This window comes from Lipophrys pholis (assembly GCF_963383615.2).
Source record: "Lipophrys pholis genome assembly, chromosome: 8".
Lineage (NCBI taxonomy): Eukaryota > Metazoa > Chordata > Actinopteri > Blenniiformes > Blenniidae > Lipophrys > Lipophrys pholis.
The window spans coordinates 21,142,285-21,168,065 of record NC_137630.1 but is presented as its reverse complement, the minus strand read 5'-3'; the positions used below and the strand labels follow the sequence as shown (position 1 = coordinate 21,168,065).

Genomic DNA, 25,781 nt, shown 5'->3' with positions numbered 1-25,781 from the left:
TTAACATGTGTCTTTATGTGGCTTTGAGCAACATAATGCCCCTTGCATTGAAATATAATTATATAGCAACAGCATTTGGTTTGTAATCACACTAAAACAGAATGCAGCTCAAATCTCCAGTAGCAGACGCTGTTCCACCTGTGCTATCAAATCCATTTGGTGGAGTTTAATTCTTGTGATCCGGAGAGCCATTATGCAAATGTTACCTCATCTGTATGTAAATGTCATGTTTTTTTGGTAATCTGAATTACATAGAGATACACAAGAATTTCTGCTCAGGCTTCTTTCCCATCACGAGGGCAATCCCGAGACATGTTTGCCCTGAAATAAAACAAAATTCATCAGTTTCTTTATTGTCCACATGAATCACCCGGCCCCATTCTCGTGCCGTGACAGTGAAATCTATTACAGTGGCTACAAACCAAAGCAGCATCTGTCTTCAGCTCTGCACCTGAAACTGATCGCAGACAATGTTTCTTGTAGGTAAATTAAAGTTATTTAAAGCTCCAATGGAAAGAAAAATGGCTTATCCTTGTTGCAATAACAAGGGATGCTACAGTTTTGGATGTGTCAAAACTTCTTGAATAAATTACCATTTCACATATTTTTAGACTTAAATCCTTCACTTTCCCCTCTGATGCACCCTGAGGTTTTCATCCTCATCCTAAAATTTCATGGGGTAAAATGTGATCACAGACTTCCATCATATGCGGTAAAACCTGCAGGAAAGCTAACGAGCTCCAGGAGGAACAGGGGAGACGTGTATTTTAGGTGTCAGTTTCCAACAACATCAACAGCTCCTCTGCTGCCAAAGACTGAACATGGTTTCGGTATATGGACCGACACTTGGGTTAAAAAACATGTTCTTTCTCTTCCTCCCACTCCTCACCGTCAGTCCTCCAACAGCCGCGGTGGTAGAATAATGATGATATCCACCAACAGTCGGAGCTCACCTCACTGTTTTCTTTTTACTTCTTTTACTTCCTTTTCATGTTGAACTCTAAAATCGAGTCCCCTCTGATGTATTAGTCTCGTCCAGACATGAGAATTTCTTTTAATAACATCCTGTATGTGACCGCCTAAAATCCTTTCATCCTTCATCACACACTGGTTTCAGGCTCGTCTTGTTTCACAGCATGTGTTTCTTTCCTTCTTAACAGAGGCTGCGGCTACATTTGATAACCTTTGATGAGACCATACTTCAGTTATCGATACGAACATGTGCTTATTTAAGTTTATTAAGTTCGTTTAACAACTTATACTGAGGCGTGTGTGTGTGTGTGTGTGTGTGTGTGTGTGTGTGTGTGTGTGTTTTTCTCTCGCCTTTGAAGGAAAATACAGCAGCTGAGAGTCTGTAAACACTTAAAGAGTTTATTTCAGATTTATTTCCTGCACCTAAAACGCACCAATGAGACTGAAAGGAGCACATCTCCACCTGGTTTCACTCACTGCTCGATGTGCAGAGCGTGCACGCTGACATCCACGGACACCAGCTTCAGATCAACAGCGCAGTGCCACTCGGAGGCGGGCTATGGGTTAGGATCTTACAAAAGTGGTGTGAGAAAGTTGATTTTTAACCAAATATCATTCGTAATATTCACTTTTGTGAAGAAAAAAACCCCAGTAACGAATGCCTGCATGTTGATTTATTAAACTTAATTTAGTGACATAACACCAGCGGTGGAAGTGCTTGGTCATAATTTGGCTCCCGAGCGGTAATTAAGACAGTTTGTGGCTCTAGGGCTCAAGCTCCTGGAAGCTGCCAACAATTGTATATTTTCTTTTACAACGAACCACTGTAGGGTGTGTTAGTAAGTCTGGCATTCAACTAAAAAAATGCTTCTTGGCAAATTTGGAGAAGCAAAAAAACCCATGCTCCAAACAATACACATCTAAGCTGAGCCACATGACAGTTTTTGAGGAAAACATAAAGGTCTTGATCTACTAAAGGTCTGCAGATAAAAAATTGGGTGAAAGATAGTGCAGAAATAGTGCATTCACGTACAAGTGGAAGCTGTTCTATTAACTGACACATTGAGATTTATGTCTAAAAAACACATATTTGCACATATGCGGTCATGAATACATGGATTATCAGGTGTGTGTTCCAAAATACTGGCAAGATTACGGCGTCTGTAATCATTTACATTGTTTATGATTGGATCTGCTCAGACTTGATCAGAGATGCTGCAGTTATTGTGGTGGGAGGCATTTGATCAGCTGGCCTTTCATGGCTTTTACATGCAGTCTTTTATTATGAAAAGCTTTGTCTTTCTAGAAGAGATTCAATATTCCTACAATAATTCCATGATGGAGAAATCGATGTTGCAGTAGCAGAAGTACAGATGCTAAAATATCAATTTGTCTGTCTTCGATATCATTTTATTTTCCTTTTCTCAAATGCTTTGACTTCATAAATGATCATTTCCTATCATTTATTTCTAATCTACTTTGCTAAATTCCTTTTCTTTAGCTGATTTTTTTTTCTTTTTGCTGTGACTCTTTAGTATGCTTGATACTGTCCTCACCCAACTCCAAAGTACCACACCATATTTTGTGCTTTTGGATGCTCAGTGCTCCATTAAATCCCTGCATGACAAACTCAAGCAAAAAAACCTCTTAACTAATACTTTTTCCAGCAGATTGTTCCTGTGTGAACAGGACCGATGCACCCAAAACCCTCGCTTGAATGTGGCTGTTTGCATGTGATGTCACATGAGGTGTTATTCTGAGTCGATCACCAACGAAACAGAACTGAAAAAAAAAAAAACAACTAAGCAGCTTTGGAGAGGATTCTAATAAATCAGACCCACAGAGTGTTCAGGATATGCAGTAAGACGTCTCATATGTCAGCAGTTTGTACTTTGAGAGTCGGTAAGTGATCGTACCCTGAGCTGGAGACTTTCCACCCACTGTCCCACCATCTTATACTCGGGGGTGGAGGAGTTGGTCATCTGGAACTGGAACAGGTCGTAGCGTCCTGGAGCATCGCCGTTCTTGTTAAACACCACAGACGTGCCGGCACTGCCTGTGCAGAGAGGAGGGGAAGTGTAGGAGAGAGGGCAGACGGATCAAAAAAGTGTCAGACGCTGGTGGGACCTGGTGTAACGAGAGAAAAACGTGAACTCTTAACCCCTTGTTTCTGAATGCTCGGTGGCTTCGAAGGACAACACAGAGTGTGGGAGTCGCTTCCTCCCAGATCAGACCTCAAAGACAATGACCTGTATCTTGAACTTTTGAAGATAATCCTGCACAGACGTGGGGAGTACAGAGAGCACGTTAACCTATATTCTGACTGTATTTTCCATTAGAAACCTTCTTTTTATTTCTTCTCAACAAAGACGCAAGATTGAGAAGTTTGACCATCGTTTATGCGTCGTCATCCTTCAAATCTTTTTCCATCTGTGGATCCCTCAGTTGGCTCATCAAAACATCATGTCAGTGAATTTGTGTCTTGTTTTGTCAGACTTAAATCTTCAAATCCACCAAACAAGAGTCAACAGCAGAATATGCAAATTTGCATTTGCAGAGAAGGTTTTGCAAACTTTCTCTGGATACACCATAGACACTCAGCTGGACTGCTAATCCCATAAATGCATGCCTCTTGCCCTATTAAAAAAGCATTACCATATTAGGAAATTAGTGGGAAGAAATCTCCTAAACTCAAAATCCCTCACTTGTCGTGACACTGTCCTATAGCCACCACACAGAACATGGAAGTAGAGTACCTCCTCATATTATCCTCCTCATGAATGTTTCCATAATAACTTTTAAAAAAATGTGGGCAAAAACCCTGGTATCATTATCATATAGGCACTTTAGGTTCATCATATTGTTGGATGGTTTTTACAATTGCACTTGAGGATACTTCCACTATTATATTTTCCAGAATCACTGACCTTTATGTATTATAATGAGGATTTTCTTGCCATGGTATGATTTAGAGCAGTTGTCTTAAAGGACTATTCACTGTGCACCAACCATCCTCTACAGATTAACGAAGCAAAAAATTCCACAAATCAGCTTGTGACAAGTCTTCAATGTTCTCTGAAAACCATTCAAGTTCCTCCTTCGTGAAGAACTGTCATTAAAGCAAAAGGTTTTCTACTTTAAAGAGTCTTATAAATAAAATATATTCCATTTTTTTTTAACACTTCTATGTTTACAACATGATTTCTAAGTGTTCGCTCACAGTTTCTATGGGTTTATTATAAAACTACAATGTAAAATGATAATAGAAATTTGGAAAAAAAAACATGAAAAGTACGTCTAACTGCACATTTCACCATTTCACATCCTTGAATAAACATAGATGTCATCAGAAGTTTATGAGCAGATGCCGAGGGGTGTCATGAGAAACTGGGAGGTGAAAAACAATTGCAACCGGTAAGCTGAGAAGTTTCTGAGAGCTTCAGTAGAACGAGTGCATATTATATATGAGAGATAGTACCAGTGATGCAATGTACTTCTTAATAAACAAACCTTACTGCCGTGAAAATGAATATGAATGAATATGAAAACAGCCAGACTTCATTTCACTTTATTTCTGTATGTGTAAAAACTTTTGTTTACACTCATTTTACAACACAATTTCATCTTTGTGTTGACTTGTGATGAGAATGTTGTCGGCCATTTATCTGCAGGTTTTTGTGAGCTGACACGTTAGCTGGGATTTTCTAAGCCGTTAACTCGGCGTGTTCCCATCTCTATATATACTATAAATGGACCATTCGCATTCTCACTGGTATTAAAACGCCTCGGATGTGATACACATGGTGACGGTCCCCGGTTCTTCTGAGCCCCATAAACTGTCCTTTTAATATCAAAAAGAAACACAAGTGGCAGACAACAAACTATTCTGACAGAATTTATACAACCCTGTTCATCAAAATGACAGACAAGAAAGAGGAGTGTGACCTCCGGGGTGGTCTTGCAGAGAGCTGACCACGATAAAGCCTCCTCCCCTGCTTCCTATGCATCATCACGGCTGCTCCACGGCCACTCGGAGGAACATACCAGCACAATCATAACACGCTCGCTCACGTGGACACTCATCTCTGCTGTAATATCAGGGACGGGCTGCTGTTGGAAACACCTCTAAATGTAAAAAGTAATGCATTTCAATCGCACGGCGGTCATCAACAGGAGATGTAAGGAGGATAAACAGGTCAGCCAAAGCATCATGTGGTCCCCATCTGCTCTCAGTGTGTCGCAGCCTGTCTCAAGCAGAGCCCTGAAGATTTCACTAATTAACTTCTGGCAGGCCGCGGACACCTGAAATATTATGCATGACAAAAACATTTTTTTTTCTTTTCAAATGTCTATTTGCGCGAGCTCTCCACCCTGTCAGTCGTCTCTGCAGCGGTGTTCGTGTGGATTTGTGCACGTCACTGGGTAATTCAGCCTCATGAGTGTGCGTAAGCTGGTGTGTTAATGCAGATGTCAGTCAGCCCCTCGTACCGGCGAATGCTGGATTGCATTAATGGGAGAGAACGATTGTACTTTATTTTATACATGAGGTGTGCATTGTTCATGAGGTCATTTTTATTCGGCGAGAGAATGAAAAACTGCTGTCTTTTACAAGTCTATTCACCTTGGCACTGCATGCAGCGGTTCACATGCACGACTGGAGACACTATTTCTGAAATGGGACGGGGGGAATCTGATGACTCTAGGCATGGGAATTAAGTACTTTAATAGCTGTGGCTATAAAAAGTGTAGAGACAGGACCACGAGCATATGTCCACAACACTTTGGGAACATGTTGTCTTTGTATCTAGAACAGAGCTTGTGGCTCTTGGATGGAAGGCCACTGCACCTTCTCCTTAGTTTGCAGCCAGAAGGGAATTCATCTCCCTCCAGTTTTTTCCAAGGACATTTGTCATTGAGCATTCAACAAAAGTTTCAGGCCAAAAGTCTCTTGTAAAACAAGGAAGGTAGAGGAAAGAGGAGAAAAAGCTCATTTTAGACAGCAGAATATGGGACGTTTTTCATAAAACACGGTAGACAAGCACCTAAATTTCCATTTTTGACACTGTGACACCATTGTGTGGTTCAAATGTCAGATTGTAAGACTATTAAGTGCCCATTTACATGTTGATCAAGAGCTACAAATCTCTAATCTGCTGTTATGTGAAGTGACATCTTGAAACTTCCACATTAAAAATATGGAAATGGCACTACAAGGGGATATTTGAGCCATCAGTGTTTCCATTTAAGAGTAATACACTAATTTATAGGTATTCTTGTGTCAGGGTGGAAAATGAAGCAGGACGGGTATTCAGAAGGAATTCAAGTGTAGTCGTGAAGCCCATTCCTGTGGATGTGAAAAGCAAACTAAGACTCGGTGGGTGGCAGTCATCGTGCTGTCACTTCCGATTCCACCAAACAGTGTGCATAATTGTTGACACAGTGTATAAAGATGTTGACAAGGTATTGACTCCTGTGAGCAAAAACTGTGGCAGGGTTACCATCCCGACTCTCCTCCCGAGCACAAAAATATCAACACAAATTCATCCAACACACTAAAGTAATTCAGGAAAAGTGACATGAGTGATTGGGCACTTGGCTCTCCTCAGCTTTAGAACAAATAATTAAGTGGTGTTTCTGTGTGTTCAGATAAAAAGGCATTAGAAAATTCATTTCTGTCTTCTATTGCCTGATATTTTCAAGGGAACAAAATGGTCTGTGTAGACTCCTTAGTGGGAGCGCTGTCTAAGATGAAAGATTTATGCATTTGCATGTGGCTCTGAACTAAGACATGACAAAAGTGCACTGCTGCTGTGCTGAGCAGTGTGGGTGGACCAGGGATCCACTGCTGCGTTTCTCTCGCATCATTATTCTCTCCCTGCTTTTTCTTTTTTTTTTCCCCTTTGCCTCTCACTCTACAGCTCTGTGACTCCAGCACAGTGGGGAGATCAACAAAGGAGGCTTACACTCCTTCACTCTCAAACATACATTAGCAGCGGCACATACACAAGATAATGTACGTGCTACCACTCTGAATGCAATCAGGGGGCAGTGAGATAAGCCTGATGGAGCAGGAGGGGGCAGGCCTGAGAAAACGACAGCAGCACGGGGAGAGGTAGATGAGTTGGAGTGGGTGGAGATCTTGTATTTGTCTCCAGCGATTTGAACCTCCCTCTCTGCCATTTGTACAAGGAGGTAAATATTTTTTGAAAGCTGGAAATTGTGAAAAGTCAGCACGGGCCCAGATGGTTATTGAGATTGGACAGCAGATCCTTGATCCAATGCACAAATGTGTACTTAGTTAAGGTCTCCTTCAGTTATTTGCGCAGCTCAGGCGACTGAATGCACGCTGTTGTTTTAGTTCCACCTTAAAATCAGAGGGCTTGGTGCCTGCTGGATCTCTGCACTGCTGCCATAGCGACAGTGTGAGAGAGATGCAAGCGGCTGGAGCCTCAGTTCTTGCACCGACACAATCTTACACTTTTTCACATGGAAACAGAGTGCAGAGGAACTTACCCTTTGAAACAAGATACTACAGCGATGATACAAACAACATCTAATTGTAAAAAAAACAACAACAATGAAATTATAATAAAGTAAACATCAATGAACTTGCAAGGAAAAAAAAATAAAGAAAAGAAAAGCCAGAAAAGCAAATCCGTTTACATGAAAGTACAATGGACAATAGAGGTAAACAAAACAAAAAAGTAATAACCTGAAGCCTGAAAGTGATTCAAACCTCATTCAGCATTAGATTTCAGCCCCACCTGACGATACGAATCTATCGTCAGGTTCAGAGACGAGTTAATGTGTGTTAAATTCAGTTTACTGCAAGTATTTGGCTTCATATTCTTATTAATCTAAGGTGTACTGGTAAATTAATTAAATCTGTGTGTTCAGCTCCAACAGGGAGGCAGAGGTACAGATTGATTTTCAATGTTTTAAATATCAGTTTTACGTCGGATGAACAAGTTTAATTATCTTATTGACTGTAATGAAATACCATTCTTTGGAAAGTGAAGACATTTAGAGAAAATGTCTACAAATATTACATTCTGGACAATGAGGGAGAAAGCTAAATAAGTTTGCATTGGATTGTGTAATCTAAGCAGATTGGTGCCTCACATCTCCTGTCTACTCAGTTGGAAAAATAAGTCGCTGAACCTGTAGTCCAGTCAGGCTTTCTGCCACCTCTGATGTTATGATACGATACACTTTATTCTACAGAAGCTCCTTTTGGGCTAAAATATTTTAGATAACAATAAGAGGCAACACAAAGCACACAAATGGTAGAAACACATTATAAATACTGCACATGGAGACAAGAACACAGACCAAGGACAAAACATTGAAACGGAACTAGAAAGTGTGTCTATGATAACAACACAGGGTCATTATTTACTCCACACTGGTCTCACGTCTCTTCTGAAATCTATGATGTAACACATCCCACAATGCTTCAAAACTGATCAGTAATATCTTAAAATAAGCTGTAAAACACACAGGGAGCCGATGGAGGAAAGTTTTCTGTTTCTGCTCTATTATCAACAGATATCAAATATGCACTGAAAGAAGTGGCTCTCTGGGGCTCAAGATACGTATTTGGGGATTCTATTACTCACTGTACCCAAAATCTCTGGTGATACTTTTTTTTTATTGTCAACAAATCCCATTAAAAACACACACACACACACACACACACACACACACACACACACACACACACACACACACACACACACACACACACACACACACACACACACACACACACACAAAACCAGTGTGTGCTCTCTGGAATCGTAAATTTAATACCATAATATATTTGATCCCCTGTGCCACAGGCATCCAATGCTGTCCAAAAACTATTTTTACTGCAGTGGATATGTTATTTTGATGAACCTTAATCCTCGTACAAGGGCCTGCTGCCAACCTGCAGCCATAAATACTCACTAAACCAGCAAATGACAATTAATCTGCAACTGATAATAGTCCTTGAATACTACACAATTTATTCCTGTGGAGAAACCGTTTCTCCGAAACGACGATGACCAGCTGTCAAATTACTCAAAGAGAAAGGGAGCACATTTAATTATGACCCCTTTTGAAAAATGTGCACCTTTATTGAGAATATATCAACTTGTTGATAGTGGAGCGTTTTGGTGTGTGGTGGAAATCTTAATGGCTGGTTCCAGACCTCTGAGCCACAGCCCACATCTCTCATGTTTTTGTTCAGCTATTCAAATATGTCTGGCGTGTTTGGATTAAAACGGCAAATCAGAGCTTTGTCGGCAAGATTAAGAATGGGGACTTCTCCATGCCAGAGCCAGAGAATAAAAGCTCAATTCATAAGAAAAAAACAAAAAACAAACAAACCCATGAATAACGAGCTGCGTGGCTTCATGTAATGAAACTTAAATAACAACTTATAAAAGTGCATAATTATTGCATTGTTGTGAAAACTGCGAGCTCATCCCGAGCAGCCGCTCCCACTGCTTGTGTTGTGACTGAAAGTGACTGCGGCGGGATGGATATGTCACTTTCCACAGAACAAACGACCCCGCTCAGACAGAGAGCAGCGAACGTGAACAACAGGATCTCTGACTGAATAATGAGATGAGAAACGAAATGGAAATTTAGTCTGATTATTGCAGTAAAAATGTAATTGTTCAAATTCCTCCAGTTACACCACATGAATTAATAACGGCATTAAAGATGGAAAAATCAGCATGACTTGCTCTCTGCTGCCATGGGTTTTATCTTTTCCTGACTAATGAATGTCCTTAATGACAGAAATGAGGAAAAAATATGTATTTATTATTAGTTTGTTGCAAAGAGGAACATTAGGTAGGCTTGTTCGATTAGTTTTATATTTTCTATTGTAGCTGGCAATGAAAATATGTTCAGTAAGAAACAAGGAAATGAAATAAAACAGACTGATCTCATGTCAATTATCAGGTACAGAGATAAAAACACTTTCCACATCCTACATGCAAAAAAAAAAGTGGCGTTGAATGGTATTTTAATAGTCAGTATAAAGAGACACGATGAGAGTGTGGGTGAATCTTATGAGGAGATGACACTGAAGTCAGAATCTTCCTGAATCTTATCTAGAACATTTTGTGAAAACACAGTCTTCTTCAGAAAAGCCTCTTAACGATCATTTGCTGACATACATGCAGACACTTTTGTGAGGACAAAGGTTTCTCATGTTTTGAAGTTGTCTCGCAGCCGGCTCCCTGCCTCCACTCCCGCCTGCATTTTACAGCAGTTGTCATTAATAGCTGTTTGCCATTAATTGTTAACTATCCCCCACTTTCTGTACAGAGCTGAATTATGCAGAGGTTCAAGTGCAGACAGACCCGTCATATTTACTGAACATGTTACCCCTTTTTTCCAAATTTGCCATATTAATGGAGCGCAAGGTGAATTTGCACACGACAGATAAAACAAAGGAGGAGGTGCACATTTATTACCGTTTCTCATTTTTTTAGCACTCTGAAATGTCTCTGGCTTTTATGTGGATGGTTGTGTTTTTCTCTGAATGACATGACACACATCATCTATGAGTAAAGTACTCCCGGGAAAAATTGGAGTTAAAGGCACAGTTTGACATTTGTAGAATAATCCTCACATGATAAACCTGATATCCTGCCTGTGTCGTAAACAAATAACCGGAGTCAGTTAGTCCGGGTTCATATCAACACCGGGGGAAAAAACAACGTTGTTTGGTGTCTCCTATCAGCACCTGGGAAGCCAATTAATAACCACTTTACATCCCGTTTGTTTAATTCATGCAATCAAGTAAGTGCAAACCCCCCCCCCCCCCCCCCCCCCCAAAAAAAAAAATAAAAACCTGGTGACTATTTCACATTATACCGAAGTTATATGCAGGCTATTTATTGGCCATAGCGAGCTGTTGCCAAGCAACAATCGGTGACTTCAGGAAATCGCTGCTCTCGGACGAGAAATAACATGTCATTACTACAAGTTGGTTTTTGAACAGATTAAATAAAATGAATTGAAGGGCCTCGAGCTGTTGATAGACGGAGGTTGTTGTTGGCTTTTTATGAAATGAGTTTGCTTCTCATCAGTTTATCTGGCATGAAAACTATTTCCATTCCTTTAGCGGGAAACTTCATTGGGGAGAATAAGTGATGTTAACGCAGTGTCAAATTGAGAAATACAATGAGAAGTGTGGCGGATCGTGTGTTGAAAGCTGAAGGTTCCTGATCTGCGCCTGTATGCCCTCCATCAGTCGACATCTCGTCAGTGCTGTCCTGTTCTTTAACGTCTGAACCTGACCTGTGGAGGCACACGGCTCCTGGGAGTCTGTCTGCTTGTAAAAATCTCTGTCTTCTCCACCTTCACCGATGTTAATGCTCAATGTGGGAAGTACTCTTCATCTCTGTATTTTACCATCATGCAAAGAGCTGTGAGGTGAATTTGTTAAAACATGTTATTATACTTTCGTTCATCAGTTATGTATATTTCTGCTATTTTCATGGATTTTCACAATTTCATTTATCTATTTTTTTGTATTCAGTAGTTTCAGACACACGCATGGACGCACATATGGTATCTGTCTGAAAAATGTGACATGAATACAAATTGGTTGGGTGGTAGATAAAAAGGGAACTGTGGAAACAGGTATACTCCAGTAATAAAACGATGTTTTAAAAGAAAACAACTAGTTTGATGTGGCCATGTTATAATAACTAATGGAATTCCCTCTCGAGCTGAAATAATGATGTCTGATTACATTAACACCAGTTAAACTTTTACTCTTGGTTAGTCGCTGACTGACAGCGCGAAAACCTGAAGTCATCCACGACTGCATTGTGATTAAAGGCTTATTTATCATTCAATAAATGTTCAATTTTCATTTGCTCCATGAACCAGTTTCTTCGGCTTCCAAAATAGATCCTGAAACATCGTGAGGAAAATATGTTTCATGCTAATAAATGAGACAACGGAAGGAAGGGCAGTGATCCATGTAGCTGGAAATCCATTTCTGTTTTGGTTACAATATAAAGAGTAAAGAATGTAAAGAATTGGAATACAGTTCAAATTGCAAGATGCTCCTGGAATATTGAATTGTGTTTTTCCGTGTCATCAGTAAGCTTTTAAAGCAAGGATGAGAAGTTCCTCATTACCAGAGGGCCAATTTATCAGTGATGATTACTAACATACTAATAACAAAGATATCTGAGATTCAGACTAAAATATGTGTTAAAAACAACTGTCTGTGTGTCTCTAAGTTTACATTAATCAACACCCATCAATTCAATATAATGTGTTCATAATACAGTGATGTATTTACAATCGATATCTGCGTCTGTCAATCTTATATGGAATTTTGCGAATGGCTTCAAAGAAGGAGAACGTGTCTGATTGAAAGTAAAAACTTCACAAAGTGTCACTCACCATTGAAACTGGTGTTGCGGATGTACCTCAGCAGAGTTTTTCCCTCTGCAGCCTCCAACTGTGGACAAATGCCAGGATGATCAGGGCACAAGTCCCTGTGCATGTTGTGAAGAGCGTGGGCCATGGCGTAGACGGCGTCAATCACGAATTGCACCTTTCCTTCCTGCTCGTACTTGGAGTCAATCCCGATGCGTTCCTGGCCTGAGGGAAGAAAAGGAGGACTAATGGCCAAATGCATCATGAGCCATTAGACATTACATTTCCTCTTCTCTCTTTCCCTCTTTCTCTCTCTCTCTCTCTCTCTCTCTCTCTCTCTCTCTCTCTCTCTCTCTTTCTTTTTATGTTCCTCCATTTTGCTGCTGTTAGTTCAGTTGCGATTCTCTGAAGGAATTACCCGTAAACTGACAACGTGGCATGGAGAATAAGAAGATGCGTTTAATTCCCAAGTGGAAAATATCAAGCTGAGCTGAGAGACGGAGTGTTTGTGACAAATACAGCAGGCTCAGATTGAATTACTGTGCTGTATTACAAAGTAATAGGCTTCTAACGGTGAACCCCATTTGTCCCATCTCAAAGGTGATGAAGATCACCGTGAACTTTAGTAACACACCCCCCTACAGTGGCTTCCTGCTCTTTTATATCATCCTCCCAGTGCACTGCCCTTTCACTAGGGGCTGCAGTAAAGGTTTTGCTTCATTCTGCTGATACACTGTTTGAATACCTAATGCACAGCCCCCGCTGGATTTTTGTTTTTCTTATGAACAGAATTGCTTGTTTTGTTCTCCCAGAAGCTAAAAGCTGCATTTCGAATGGGTGGATGAGAATTATAACAGAAATACTACTATTGTCTTTGACGCCACCAACAATAATGATAACTATTATAATCATCATTATCATCATGATTATAAGATTCTGTCTCCCAATCAACAAAAAGCCTCGCCATCGGAACATAAACTCCCATCACCGAAAGATGCTTTAATGTGTTTGCAGCAGAGCTCGGTGATAATGTTAATAGGAGAGATCTAAGAAAGTGGCAGACTACCATAAACTGAAGGAGCTCAAACGCAATCTGTGCTGACATTTCAGCCCATTTCTCAGAACGAAGCACACTTTTCAGCCCACACACAACCTCTCTGCTCCGAACAGGGCTGCTGTCATTGGACAGTCTCTGAATGCAAAAGCCTCCTGTTAGTATTTAGAATTCAGAAATATCAGCTTGGGTTTAAAAAAGAAGACGGTGTGGAGACACTCGTACAGCCACTTTGGTTGGATTCGAAGAAAAGATAAAAGATGCTTCACAGTCATTTTACAGTGGGTTTGTGGGGCTCACCGAGAGGAGGAACATCGTCTGTCTTTGACGCATGATAAAAGACGGCAAACAGGAGATTATAAAGGAAACACAATCCTCCAGCAAACAGTAATTTGTGTCACACTGTTATTACCGTCATCACGTATGCAAGCGCGATTAATACAGCATCCCACATCGCAGGCATCAGCCACGTAGATAATAAATGCAGCGCAATGCCTGTCACACTGTCACTTGCCAGAGTTTAGGTAACATGAGCAGGCATCACTGTGGGAAACAACGCTGCCGTCATTAATACTATAACAAAGATGGTGCTAAAGCAGAATGGGGGCATGAGCACTACTTGCTTTAGCTTTTTCTCTTTCGCCAGTAACGAATAAAATATTCCCGGCTCTGTGTGGCGAGTGTGCTGAGCTGTCAAGGTGACTGGGTCAAGAAGGGACGGAGGGGAACGTGGGACATCGGAGTTACAGGACATTTGCTACAGGAGCAGACGGCCTGTAACTGTAGTATATGACTAAGACACGTGGTGCATTATTATTCTAATAATAAACCCTGCCTGTCCTCCACCCGCTGGGTACAAACACCTGGTGTTAGACTTTCTGGCTGCGCCGCAGACAGGCAGGGTAGTATTATACCCCAGCGGTCCCCCTGCAGCTTCTGATGGGAATGAAAGGTCACGTTCGCATCAGTCAGGCACAAGACTGTGTGCACGTCGTCTTTTGGTGTAATGCACACATGTTCCTAATTAGTTCATGCCAGAGGAACCTGTGTTACCTGTGCACTTGCGGCTGGTGTCCTCTCTCTTGGAGGCGCTGAGCAGCCTGCAGTCAAAGTTTTCCTCCCAAAACTCGGCAAACCACACGTTCCTGCGATTGTTCTCCAGGGTGAGAGCGGTAAAGTATTCATCAAACCCTGCGAGAGAGGAAAGAGGAGAATGGCTCAGTTCCGGACCAATTATCAACCAGTCCAGACCTGCAGGAAATGAAGTGAAACTTGCAGCCACAGCAGCAAGGTGTAGGAGGAGGAGGGGGAGGAGGAAGAAGAGTGGGCTGCTAGATGTTGGAAGTACACCACTTCTTCCTCCTGATCCCCAAAGACCTTAACCAGTAGCAAACAAATGCGACACTACTAAATTAGACAGATATTTATTGAACAAGGAGTCAAATGACTAGATTTCTGAGGCTCTGCTAAAAGCACAAAAGCAGTTTGGAGAAAGTGGGAGAACAATGCAGAGGTTAACCAATACAGGCCTCAGATTCACATAATTGAAAATGCAAATACATGAACAAAGTCATGTTATTCTATACTTTGGGAACATTTTAAAGCCAATAAGAGACAGCATTTTTTTACAGGGGGTTCATGAGTATTCCTGCATATTTAATTGAGGACTAAGTCGTTCCAATAATGGCAAATAGAGTGTAACCTACTCAACACATTATGCTTATGGTTAGAAATGGAAACTGTTTTAAGTGCATAGTGCAGGTAAAATACAACACTGTGATTTTCCAGAGGTGTTTATATTATTTTCTTGAATTAGAGAAGAATACAGATGTAATAAATTACACTAAAAGGTACTTTGCGAATGGAGAGTCAAAATACAATAGCAATTGTCTTATTACTAGAAGTATTAACACAAGTAATTATATTCATTTTCCCAAATCAGAAATTGTGTCTTAGCTTTACATGACCACAAAGTGACACAAACTCTGGATTGAGGAGGCTTTCATGAATGTGGAACATCGGTCTCACACATCGGGGGGAATAATAATAAAAGAATAATATGCAAGGCGCAGTGTGGTTCACAACATCTAAAAATATTTGAGTTGTTTAAGATTGTGTCCGTTTTGAAGGTGTCTGAAGAGGAGGTGTAAATCCACTCAGTTATTGTGGTGAAAGGCTTTTCCTCAGCCCCCCCCCCAAAAAAACCCTTTATTAAAATCTTTATTATAAGATTTTTTCTGCGTTGTACCTTCTTAGGTGCATGCTGCTCCAGCAGCATTATATGAGCTGATGTATATGGAAGACGAGTGGATGGAAACAGGTCCTGAGTGACAGTGATAAGACTGCAACTATTGCAGATTTTTCTAGTAAAAGACATCAAACTAAAACTTTTCTCCTTCTGACCAAAGTGCAGCAGCAGCAGCAGCAGCACTTCGAGTTGTGCTGGAGGTGGAAAAGAAAGAGTTGGAGAGGTGGAAGGACACCCGTGACTATCACTTCTCCCTCCAAGCACCAAAGAAATTACCAACAACTGGGGAAATTAGTTTTGAGACACATGACCCTTTTACAACTTTCTATAATTATCTATAGAACAAACAGGCACATTAGTCGAGTTTTGGAGCAAGACAAATGCACAAAGCAATTTAAAGTAAAGTCTTTGACTGCATTCTCGGACAGCTTAAAAAGTATTGATAAAAAATGTTTTTAAAGGTCAAAAATCTTGTTTATGAACCTTATTGCATATGCTGGAGAGAGTCATGCTAATAATGATAAACAGTGTGTAATTTGCAGCAGAATGTCTGAAGCAACATATTATCCATATAGGCTAAAAGTGGACATATGGTCAGGTGCACATGTTTTATTGTATATGCACAATGCATATACAAAATGTGGCGTTGTGGTGTGGTGTGGTGTGTTGTTTTTTAAAATCTTAAAATCAAAGAAGAATTTCAACACAATAAATAGAATTAAAATGTGTTTTGCCTATGCAGATAACCACCCACATCAACAAGTACTAACACAATTGATTCTCATTTTCCAAAGTCACATATTCTGAAAATGTTCTTATAGTCATGACTGTGGTGTCACCAGTTTACAATAGTAGCTGGAATCTTCATTGAATATAATTCTTACCAACTGTCGTGCTTGGATAGCTTGAAGCTCTAGTACGTTATTAGCAACTATAAAATGTTCAAGCGAGCGCTAAATACCCATTTTAAGTGACAGTGATAAGATTGTGATTAGCATTGCAGGTATCTGTGCAAGAGCCAAAACAAATGAGCATTTTGAAACGTTGTTCATCGGGTAGTGTAGTGCTGATAGTCAGAGGAGGTGCCTCAGGGGTCTGACAGGCGTCCCCCTGCTCATTAGTCATAACTGTAAAAAAAAACAAAAAAAACATGCAATAATCTTGATATGCTGTCTTGCACGTGTAGTTGGCTCATTTAAGAGCTTTTTGCAAGATGCTTATTTACAAGACTGGATTTATTTTGATTGTAAAATTGTCAAAGCAAAATGTGCAACGAGTGAGTGTTTCTGGATTCTTATTAGAAATAACTTTGCATGACTGCATCTCCTCGATATTCAGTCTAGACATGTTAGAAATGTGACAATCTTTTTTAGTGATTGGATGGGCATACCACAAAAGTCCTGGGATGAATTGTAAATGTGCACCAAGCTTGAATTGTCGGTTTTCTTGAATTGTCTAGATACCATAAACAGTTGAGGTGATGGTGAATGTGTGGTGGTGGAGAATCGGCCGCCAGTTGTGGGAAGCTCGCCAGCAAGTTGCCACCTCATCAAACTTTGACCACGGTGGTTCTCCTTCCTCCCTAGCCCCATGGAAGTTTAATCACTTCTTTCATCTAGGAAATTACATTAATTAAGAAACAGGATGCATAATAAATAACGAAGGGTTCGTAAGTGGTGCCACAGCCTGTTGCCTAAGGCTGCAAGGTCCCGAACAGGTTTTCTTCCGATCCAAGCAAAGCGCCACGTGTTGGTCTTCACGCTTGTTTCCAAAGCGGGTCAGCTGCCTGTATGAAACATAAGCTTCGCAAGAAATAACCAAAGAACAGAACCAAAAGGAAAAAAAAAGAAGAAGAAGAAGAAGAAGAAGAAGAGAAAACTGTGTTGTGTATTTCTTCTGTTTTTTTTCTCTCCCCCTGTAACTTTACCACACAGTGTGGGTCAGCAGAGGGTGTTGGGACAGAACTCCTCTGCAGCATTCAAGTGGAGCGGCGTTTCCTTTATCCTCTATTTTTTATTTCGGAACAGACACTTTTATGTCTGCGGGATAATCTGAACTTCACATTTTAATTCCTCTTTGTCTTGCAGACCTATCTGTTGAGTGGTGGGTAAAGGTGGTAATGGCTAATCAGAGCTGAATGACTCAGCTGATTTTCCTAACAAAAGACCATTAACGACAGATGGAGGATTAATAATATTCTCTCTGCCTCCCGAGTGTACATTTGTCTTGGCTGGACCTCCCTTAATTAAGGAAAGCTTCATAAAAGCCAGACTTGAAATTTCCTCGATTGTGATGATGTGTGGTTATTAGGACTGTGACACTGGACAGAACTTAAAATAGATGGAACATGCTGAGACTATTTCTGTGGTGAATTTTGCATGACCCAGCAAAGGCGGCTGTATAATTTCCTCTTTATCTCACCCTTTTTCAAGCTCCAGTTTTAAAGGGACACATTTAGAGATAAATGATTGTCAAAAACACAAATGCTTATTATAAGAAAACTAAATTAAAGCTTTTCTCCATCCCATCATTGTGTGCCTCTTCCAGTGACGACACAGAGAAAAGAGATTTTCCAATTTCCAAGCCAGTAAAGCCGCGCTTTAGATTAAAATGTCTGATGAAGGTGAAATAATTTACATTCACTGTACAACATAGAAAAAAGCCTTTGACTTTAGTCTGGTCATGTCCAACGCACAGCCGAACACAATAACAAGGTCATACCGGCTCTCCGAGGACCGGGAAAAGTCATTCGGAGAAATGGAAGAAATTGCTTACTGACGTAGAAATACACGAGGCAGAGGGACGAGAAGTGGGTACAACAAAAGGTAAATACATGAAACATCCCAGATCCTTCCACAGAATACCCAGGGTACAGCAGGTTTTCTTCAGGTTTTACAGCCCATGCGTTGATACATTTTACCTATTAAAAGTGAATGAAATGGCTAATGCCGCTCATTGTGATGAACACACGCAGCGTTATGAGTGAGCTCCGCCGCTCTGTTCAGCATCTTTAGGCTTACTTAATTATTTCAGCTTCACGGCTCCTGCTCTTCACTGTGGGAGTTTCCTGTCTTCCATACCAATCCAACTGCATGCACAACAAATTTGGCAACGCGAGTAGATTTGATATGGATTCACAGAAACATTCAATACAGAAACGTGTATATTTTATTATTGATTCTCCATTTCAGAATTTCCACAGATTTTGGAATCCCTTCTTAGATTTCAAAGTATTTCTTTTCCCGCCTGTCATATTAAAAGAGCGAAATACTTTGAATCAAAATCAGAAAGAAGTTTATGTGTTTGTGCCAATTCATTGGAAGGCTTTATAGTAAAGAGACATGTGTTTCAGACAGCCTGGGAATTTTACCAATCACAATGGAAAAGGGAATAAGTGGAATATAATATCAATTCTTTTATATTTGAAATCCACATTTTTAAAAGTGAATGTGATAAGGACCAAATAAAATGACAAAAATCACAATTGTAGAAGCCAGCAATTACAGGCTTATATTCCACCACAATGAAAGCTTTTTTTTTTACAGTGAACATCTTTAGAAAGTCTGACATTAAACAAGAGTTTCTTGTTAGCTGGAGATCTGAGAGTTTCAAATTTAAGTCTCACTTTATATGCAATATGTCCATCTTTATGCTTTCCTTTATTCCAAAACTCAATCATTTCATATGTTTTGTCTTGTCTGCAGGTGGAGCGGCTTTAATCACTGAGAGGGGGGATAAATATTATCCTCCCTCCACATGTTTCCTTTAAATCTGTTTAATCTGTTGAAATCTTCACACATTAATATTATGAATAAAGTTTCAGTGTCATCTCGCTGTCATCAGACCAGCTTTGGTTTTAATTCGGGTTCTGTGGTTTTGTTTTCACATCAATATGAGAAGAGTGGAGCGTTTCGCGTCAGCAGCGATCACAACAGAAATGCATTTACATGAAGGTGCTAATGGAGGCCGACACAGAGCTGGAAGAGGAGCCAATAATCTATGTGACTGATGGTGAAGTTCAAAAACATTCTGAGCCGTGATTCAAGGTCTTGAAAGGCCAATCTTTGAAGCCTGTCACTGCCCTCAAAGTAAAGAAAACTACAGCATCTAATTCACTGAGTAATTTCACAGGGTCTCACATGTATTTCCATTTCAACAAATTCCTCTGTGTGTGTGTGTGTGTGTGTGTGTGTGTGTGTGTGTGTGTGTGTGTGTGTGTGTGTGTGTGTGTGTGTGTGTGTGTGTGTGTGTGTGTGTGTGTGTGTGTGTGTGTGTGTGTGTGTGTGTGTGTGTGTGCCCACAAGTGCAGAGAATGAGAAATAAAGAATACCTGGTCTTCGTCAAGGTGGACGTTTCCATCTGTCAGCTTCAAAATGATGCTGAACTGAGCAGAAACCTCATAATCATCTGGCCAAGAATTTTCTTTTGCTTGACATTTGTGCACCAATTCTAAACTTCTGCAAGCACCAAAGATGTGTAGTTAAATCTGGAGAATGTTTCCAATTTTTGTGTCTCTAATTATCACAGTTCCGTTTTACATGTTTATGTTAAAATAATTTTAAAATATTTGTTGGAACTGATGAAAGTGAGATATGTGAAGATATGAAAACATTTATCATATTTATCCTATTTCAAATGAGGCTGCTCTGAATGTCAATCATACTTTGGCACATAAAGTGTTGATGTACATGTGTTAAGTGACAGCAGATGGGAACAGGGCTCATTTATAGTGGGTAAAGGTGGTGATGGCTGTCGAGCTACAGTTCCTTTTTAATTAGAAAAACAACAACAAACAATAGGAATAAATAAAAAGAGAAATTCAATATACGTTCACTTTGAAATTCTTTTGGCGCACTGCTCAGATCAATATCTGCATATATTGGTGTTCGTTTCCCTGCAGAGAAACTCCGGTCTCTGCAGTGCAATTCACAATTTGAATGGATATTTATGGTGATGGTAGGATGACAGACGTAAATGTGAAATACGTCCTCTTCAGTGTGCAGACAAAAGGCCATAGTTAAGTATCAAACAATTAGACACCCAGACAGCTGAATGTCATCCGCCTCTCATATTTCTCTTTAAATATCTGGTAATGGGCTAAAATGAGCATTTCTAAAGAACAAATTTATCTTTCTGAAATATAAAAAAGGAAAAGCCTCATGTCTGCATCACGCAACACACACTGTGTCTTCAGGCCGGCTGAAATCATTAACTAAATGTCTTTTTAAGACCATTTAATTAAAGGTCTGTTTGATTAATATGACATAAAAGAGAATAAATGCTGGATCTAAATTTGATTGGGAAGCCAAAAGAAAAAAAGCTTTTAAAGGAACATTGTTGTTGTCCATGTTGTGCTCTGTGGATAAAACAGAAACTGCTTGCCAACAAGTTTGAATCTTCGACTTAAGGACGATAATGATCGCGCTGTGTTCAAAGCTCCCCTCACTGCTCCCAAGTGACACAGGAATCACGATTGCTGATTGTTTTGTTCTCACAGAAATGGTGAATCCTTTTTAAATTGTTTCTTGGTTTGATGATGAATAAACAAACAATCAGGAGAACCTAAAGAAATGAATAATAACAGGAGAGCCTTGAGGTGTGTAACAGATGGTGTATTAAGGCTTTTTGTGCGTGTGCGTACCTTTAATGGAGGAGCGTTTGGGCAGAATGGTGACCGCTCCCACGGCTACATCCTCAAGCGTGTGGATGGGGCTGCTCTTGGCCCCCCAGCTGTCAGATCCAATCCACAGGAAATGACCCACCTGATTGGCCCTCTTGGTTGCATTGAGAACTCCCCTGCAAGGGCATTTGTGTGTGTTATTAGGAGAGAGGGCTGGAGGTATGTGCAATCTAATATCTATTACAGAGAGCTACAGCTCGCGGTGCAGCATTCACATGTACAGCTCTTCAGTTCATCTCATCAGTGATGAGGGGAAAAAACGAGCGACGGTTGACGTTTCTATGTTCACATTCTTCAGCAATGTTGCTTTTATCTGCATCTGAATAAAACAAGCTCGCTCTTTTTCCTCATCTTAAATTGCAATGCTCATCCACTTCTGGAATCCCCACTCTGAATTTACACTCACTAAATGTTTGATGCATTTCTTTACATAAACATTACCCATGGGGTATTGTAAATGAAACAATATCTCCGTTGCTTTGTTCTGATCCGTATTCCCACTTCTCCTCCGAGGCATGCTTGTGTTTGTGTTGTTATAGGTGTGTTTGTGTAGCAGGCCCAGCCTGTACCGATGGTAAATCTGTGCCTCTAGCCTGTCTTCAGGAGCTGCTACTGAGAGATTAAAGACCTCGTCGTGGCATGTCATCAGCCCGCCCCAACCACATGGATGGAACCAGAATGTGGCGCGTTCCTCACCGTATGTCTTCTTCGCTGGCGAAGATGATGACTGCCCGCGAGTGCTGCGTTTCCAGCAGTTGTTGGATGGTTTTGTCGTAATCCTCCTGCTTGGGGTTGTGGGGAATTTTCAAAGACTGGGCGATGCAGATTCCACCTTTTAATGGGAGAGGAGTGAGAAATGGTGAGGCCTCGGGGATGATCTCGCTCATTCATTCAATCTGCACACACGCATGCACACATACACACACTGAGAACAAAGCCTCGGGTCACAATAGATCTTTTTTCTCTCTTTTTCTACGAGAATCTAGCTCATATGGAAGTGGTTAAAATAAAAAAACAAAACAACCCACATCTGAACACAATAGTGAGATTGTGATGAAGCTGACATGCCTGCTATGGAGTCTAAATGATAGTCTTACAGGATATACATTTACATTTTGGCAATGACGTGCAAACCACAGCCGCGTGCAATGTAGCGTTTGAACGCCGCCTTTCTGACTGAACTGCAGCATCGCTTCACAGAGTGAGAGGAAGTTATAAACATCTCTATTTAACAAATCCAATAATCCACACTGCACCTTGGGTATAGGGCTACATATTTTGTATTACGGATTGATTTTTCATCAAACTGCACAAACCGGCAATAACAAACAACAAAGATGATATTAATACTGACAATAAATCAGATGGAGACAGGTCATTACTAATGGGTTTGTACAGTATGAACAGTATTGATTGCTTCAATCAGTCAGTCAGTAAATAGTTGGTAGACACCATGGTTGCCGCAGTAAATCATCACTCGTCAGATTACCAGACATTGTTTTCTCATATACCGGCTCATTATTGGACAGAGAAGCAAAATTACCTCTTTTCAAAAGGAAAAAGTAAGATAATGATCCAATCCAATCCAATCCAATGTATTTATAAAGCACTATTAAAAACAACTCAGTTGACCAAAGTGCTGTACAACAATATAAAAATACAATTATAAATACAACAATACAGTGGCAGCACAGAATACACTTATAGCAGTAAAAGTCAACTTCAACACTGGTTAAAAGCCAAAGAGAACATGCGTGTTTTAAGATGTGATTTAAAAACATGAAGGGAGTCAGCCTGTCTAATGAACAGAGGAAGCTCATTCCACAGTTTGGGACCAACCACAGAAAACGCTCGGTCTCCTCTGAGTTTGCGATGCGTCTGGGGGACCGAAAGCAACGCTTGATCAGCTGACCTGAGTGAACGTGTTGGGGAGTACGACACGAGCAGGTCGGACAGGTAACGAGGGGCAAGGTCATTAAGACATTTAAAAACAAATAACAGAATTTTAAAATCAATTCTAAATTGCACTGGGAGCCAGTGCAGAGAAGAGAGGACGGGTGAAATATGATCATATTTTTGTGAGCCAGTCAATATTAATAGTAATACTAATAATAATAAAGCGCTTTGCTCTACTCTGCAGTGGTAATTACAGGTGCAGAGGACAAGCCAACCTTTTAAACACTTTGAATAAACAGTTAATGTGATCACCTGCGTGAGAGAACATTCTAACTACTGTAGACCCAAAAGGAAGCCGCAGCCCGTGTCCCGAGTCAACAGCAAAGCTTTACCCAAACCAATTAAAATTTCTCCCACTCAAGCATTTTAATAGTCTTCCCAATAACCTTTTGGTTCAAGTTTCCCGGAGTAGACGGAGAAATGGAAGGAATGTCCTAATTGCCACTCTCCCCAGGCTCATTACTTTGATACAAACAGCGTTTAGCTGGCAGATCACACGTCTTCAGTCACGGTTTACTGTGGCATTTCTAAAAGCAGAAGATCGAAAAAATAAAAAAAAATGACGACTGCTGAACCTCCTCTTGACTATCCATTTTTCTACTATCAGCAAGCCGAATGGGGGATTTCTCTTGATGCGAGAATCACATTCAGCGTGTGCCAAAAGACCTCTGGGATGGCTGCCGTTATCCGCCTCTAAGTGGACTAAACATAAAAATGGAGATCCCGCCAATGGCCTAGTTGTTGCTTAAGGGTTTCTGGTATCCTGTGAAACGTGCTTGGTGTCATTTGTGCAGAGCAGCTAGAGCTGGAGGTCTCTAAGGAAAGAGGCTAAAGCTCTGTTTCAGCACAGAGATTTCAGATAATTTAGGCCACAATGGCTTCAGTACGATACAGGTTTCTATTTGAAAGAGAGTAAAGTGTAGTGTAAAATCTGATGAACTCATATTAGAACCACCTCTTTGTTACAAGGGGGCGTGCATAGTTTAAATCTGGAGAGCAAAGGAAGAGAGAGAGAAATGCACTCTTTTCTTTTCATTTTCTCATGAAAATACATGAACTCCATTATGACACGAACCCTGCGGGCTTGTGTGAAGAGTTACGGCGGTTTAAGAGTCTCGAACAGAGACGTATTATAGGTCACACAGTCAATACTACAGACTGAAACCACAGGAGCCACTGATGAAGATGAGAGGGGGAAAGAGAGAGAGAGCGAGAGGCTGGCAGACAGACAGAGAGACAGACAGGCAGCAGTAGGAGGAGTGGACGTGCTCAGGCAGCACTGCTGGTTAAATTATTGAATGGCTGCAGAAAAGCCGGTCTGTCACTCACATGGTCAGTCAGTTAGTGGGGGAGGCGGACATGATAAAAATGCAAGTGTTGTATCAGTTCTTCCTGAGCGGTGTGCTTTTGGATTTGGCCCGCCTTCACCTGTCACTTGAAGGCTCTGTGTGGACTTTAAAGAGTCGTCAACCTGCACTGTGGCTTTAAAGGAGAGCTGGGTGTCTGTCTTGGTTGGAGATTTGTGATGTGAGACAGATAAATGTCAAGCTTTGGGAGAAGAAAGTGCCTCATCCCAACTTCTTGAAGTCGCTCCAAGAAATGGAACTGGATAGTAACGCAGCACTTTCAAGCTGTCACAGTCAGTGAGGAAAGTCAGTGAAGATGGAAAGTGGGCTCTATATTTTCAAATATTCACAATGCCAAATGCGTTCTTAAAGGAGAGGTAAGATGAGCTGGGCTGAGACACTGGGAGCTGCACCTTCTTCATTTAAGTGCGATCTTACAACGCAACATCAAAACTATATGCAGCATGAACTCGTACCCTCTGCTCCACGTTTGATTAATATGTCGAAGGCAGCTTAATGATCATGATGGCCAAATTCATCAGGCCCCTGGAAGTTCTCCACTTATCTGTCTGAGTGCCATAGGTCACGCACTGCATTAACTGCTTCAATTATTCATCCTCAATGCCCTCGGTTCTGAAAATGCACCATGAGGCGAGCAATCCAGCTTTGCCATTTTGCTTTGTGAAATACAAATCCCTTTAAATTAGAGGCTCCTGATGGATTTCTACCCCCCGTCCGCCCACTCAACACCCTCCAAACAGGACCCTCCAGGGGATCCATAATGCCGCAATTATATTTATCACCTCAACAGTCAAAAAGGCGGACCTGCCCTCGCCAGCCTTCACGCCTGAACACGTGGGAGTGCAGCGAAACAGGCTGACATGCAGCTGACATTCAAATTCGACATCAGGGTGTCCTTGTGCATCTCTCCCACTCTCCACCGCTGGTCTGGGACTTTGCAATGTCAAGGGGTCATTGTGGAAGTAGCTGGGATTATTTTACGCCATTAGCAGATGCACCATCCACGATTCTCGGTTCCCTGTAGCTGCTGAACAGAAGAGCTACGTTTTACCAGCAGCCCCCCCCCCCCCCCCCCCCCCCCTCCCCCGCCCCTCTGTCAGCTCC

At 41.0% G+C, this 25,781-nt stretch overlaps 1 protein-coding gene across 3 annotated transcripts in view; it reads right to left on the bottom strand.

Moving 5' to 3' along the window:
• The window catches only part of LOC308113163 (metabotropic glutamate receptor 7-like), an 83,716-nt gene that overhangs the window by 16,362 nt on the left and 41,573 nt on the right, over positions 1-25,781 (bottom strand). For 2 of the 3 annotated variants that reach the window (XM_080469195.1, XM_080469194.1), the window contains 5 exons: positions 22,051-22,186; positions 21,316-21,470; positions 14,480-14,617; positions 12,397-12,597; positions 2,889-3,028 (listed from right to left, as the gene is read on the bottom strand). In XM_080469195.1, coding sequence (XP_080325321.1) covers positions 2,889-3,028; positions 12,397-12,597; positions 14,480-14,617; positions 21,316-21,470; positions 22,051-22,186 — 770 coding nt within the window. The remainder of the gene's footprint in view (positions 1-2,888; positions 3,029-12,396; positions 12,598-14,479; positions 14,618-21,315; positions 21,471-22,050; positions 22,187-25,781) is intronic. The other variant, XM_080469196.1, reaches the window with a different exon arrangement.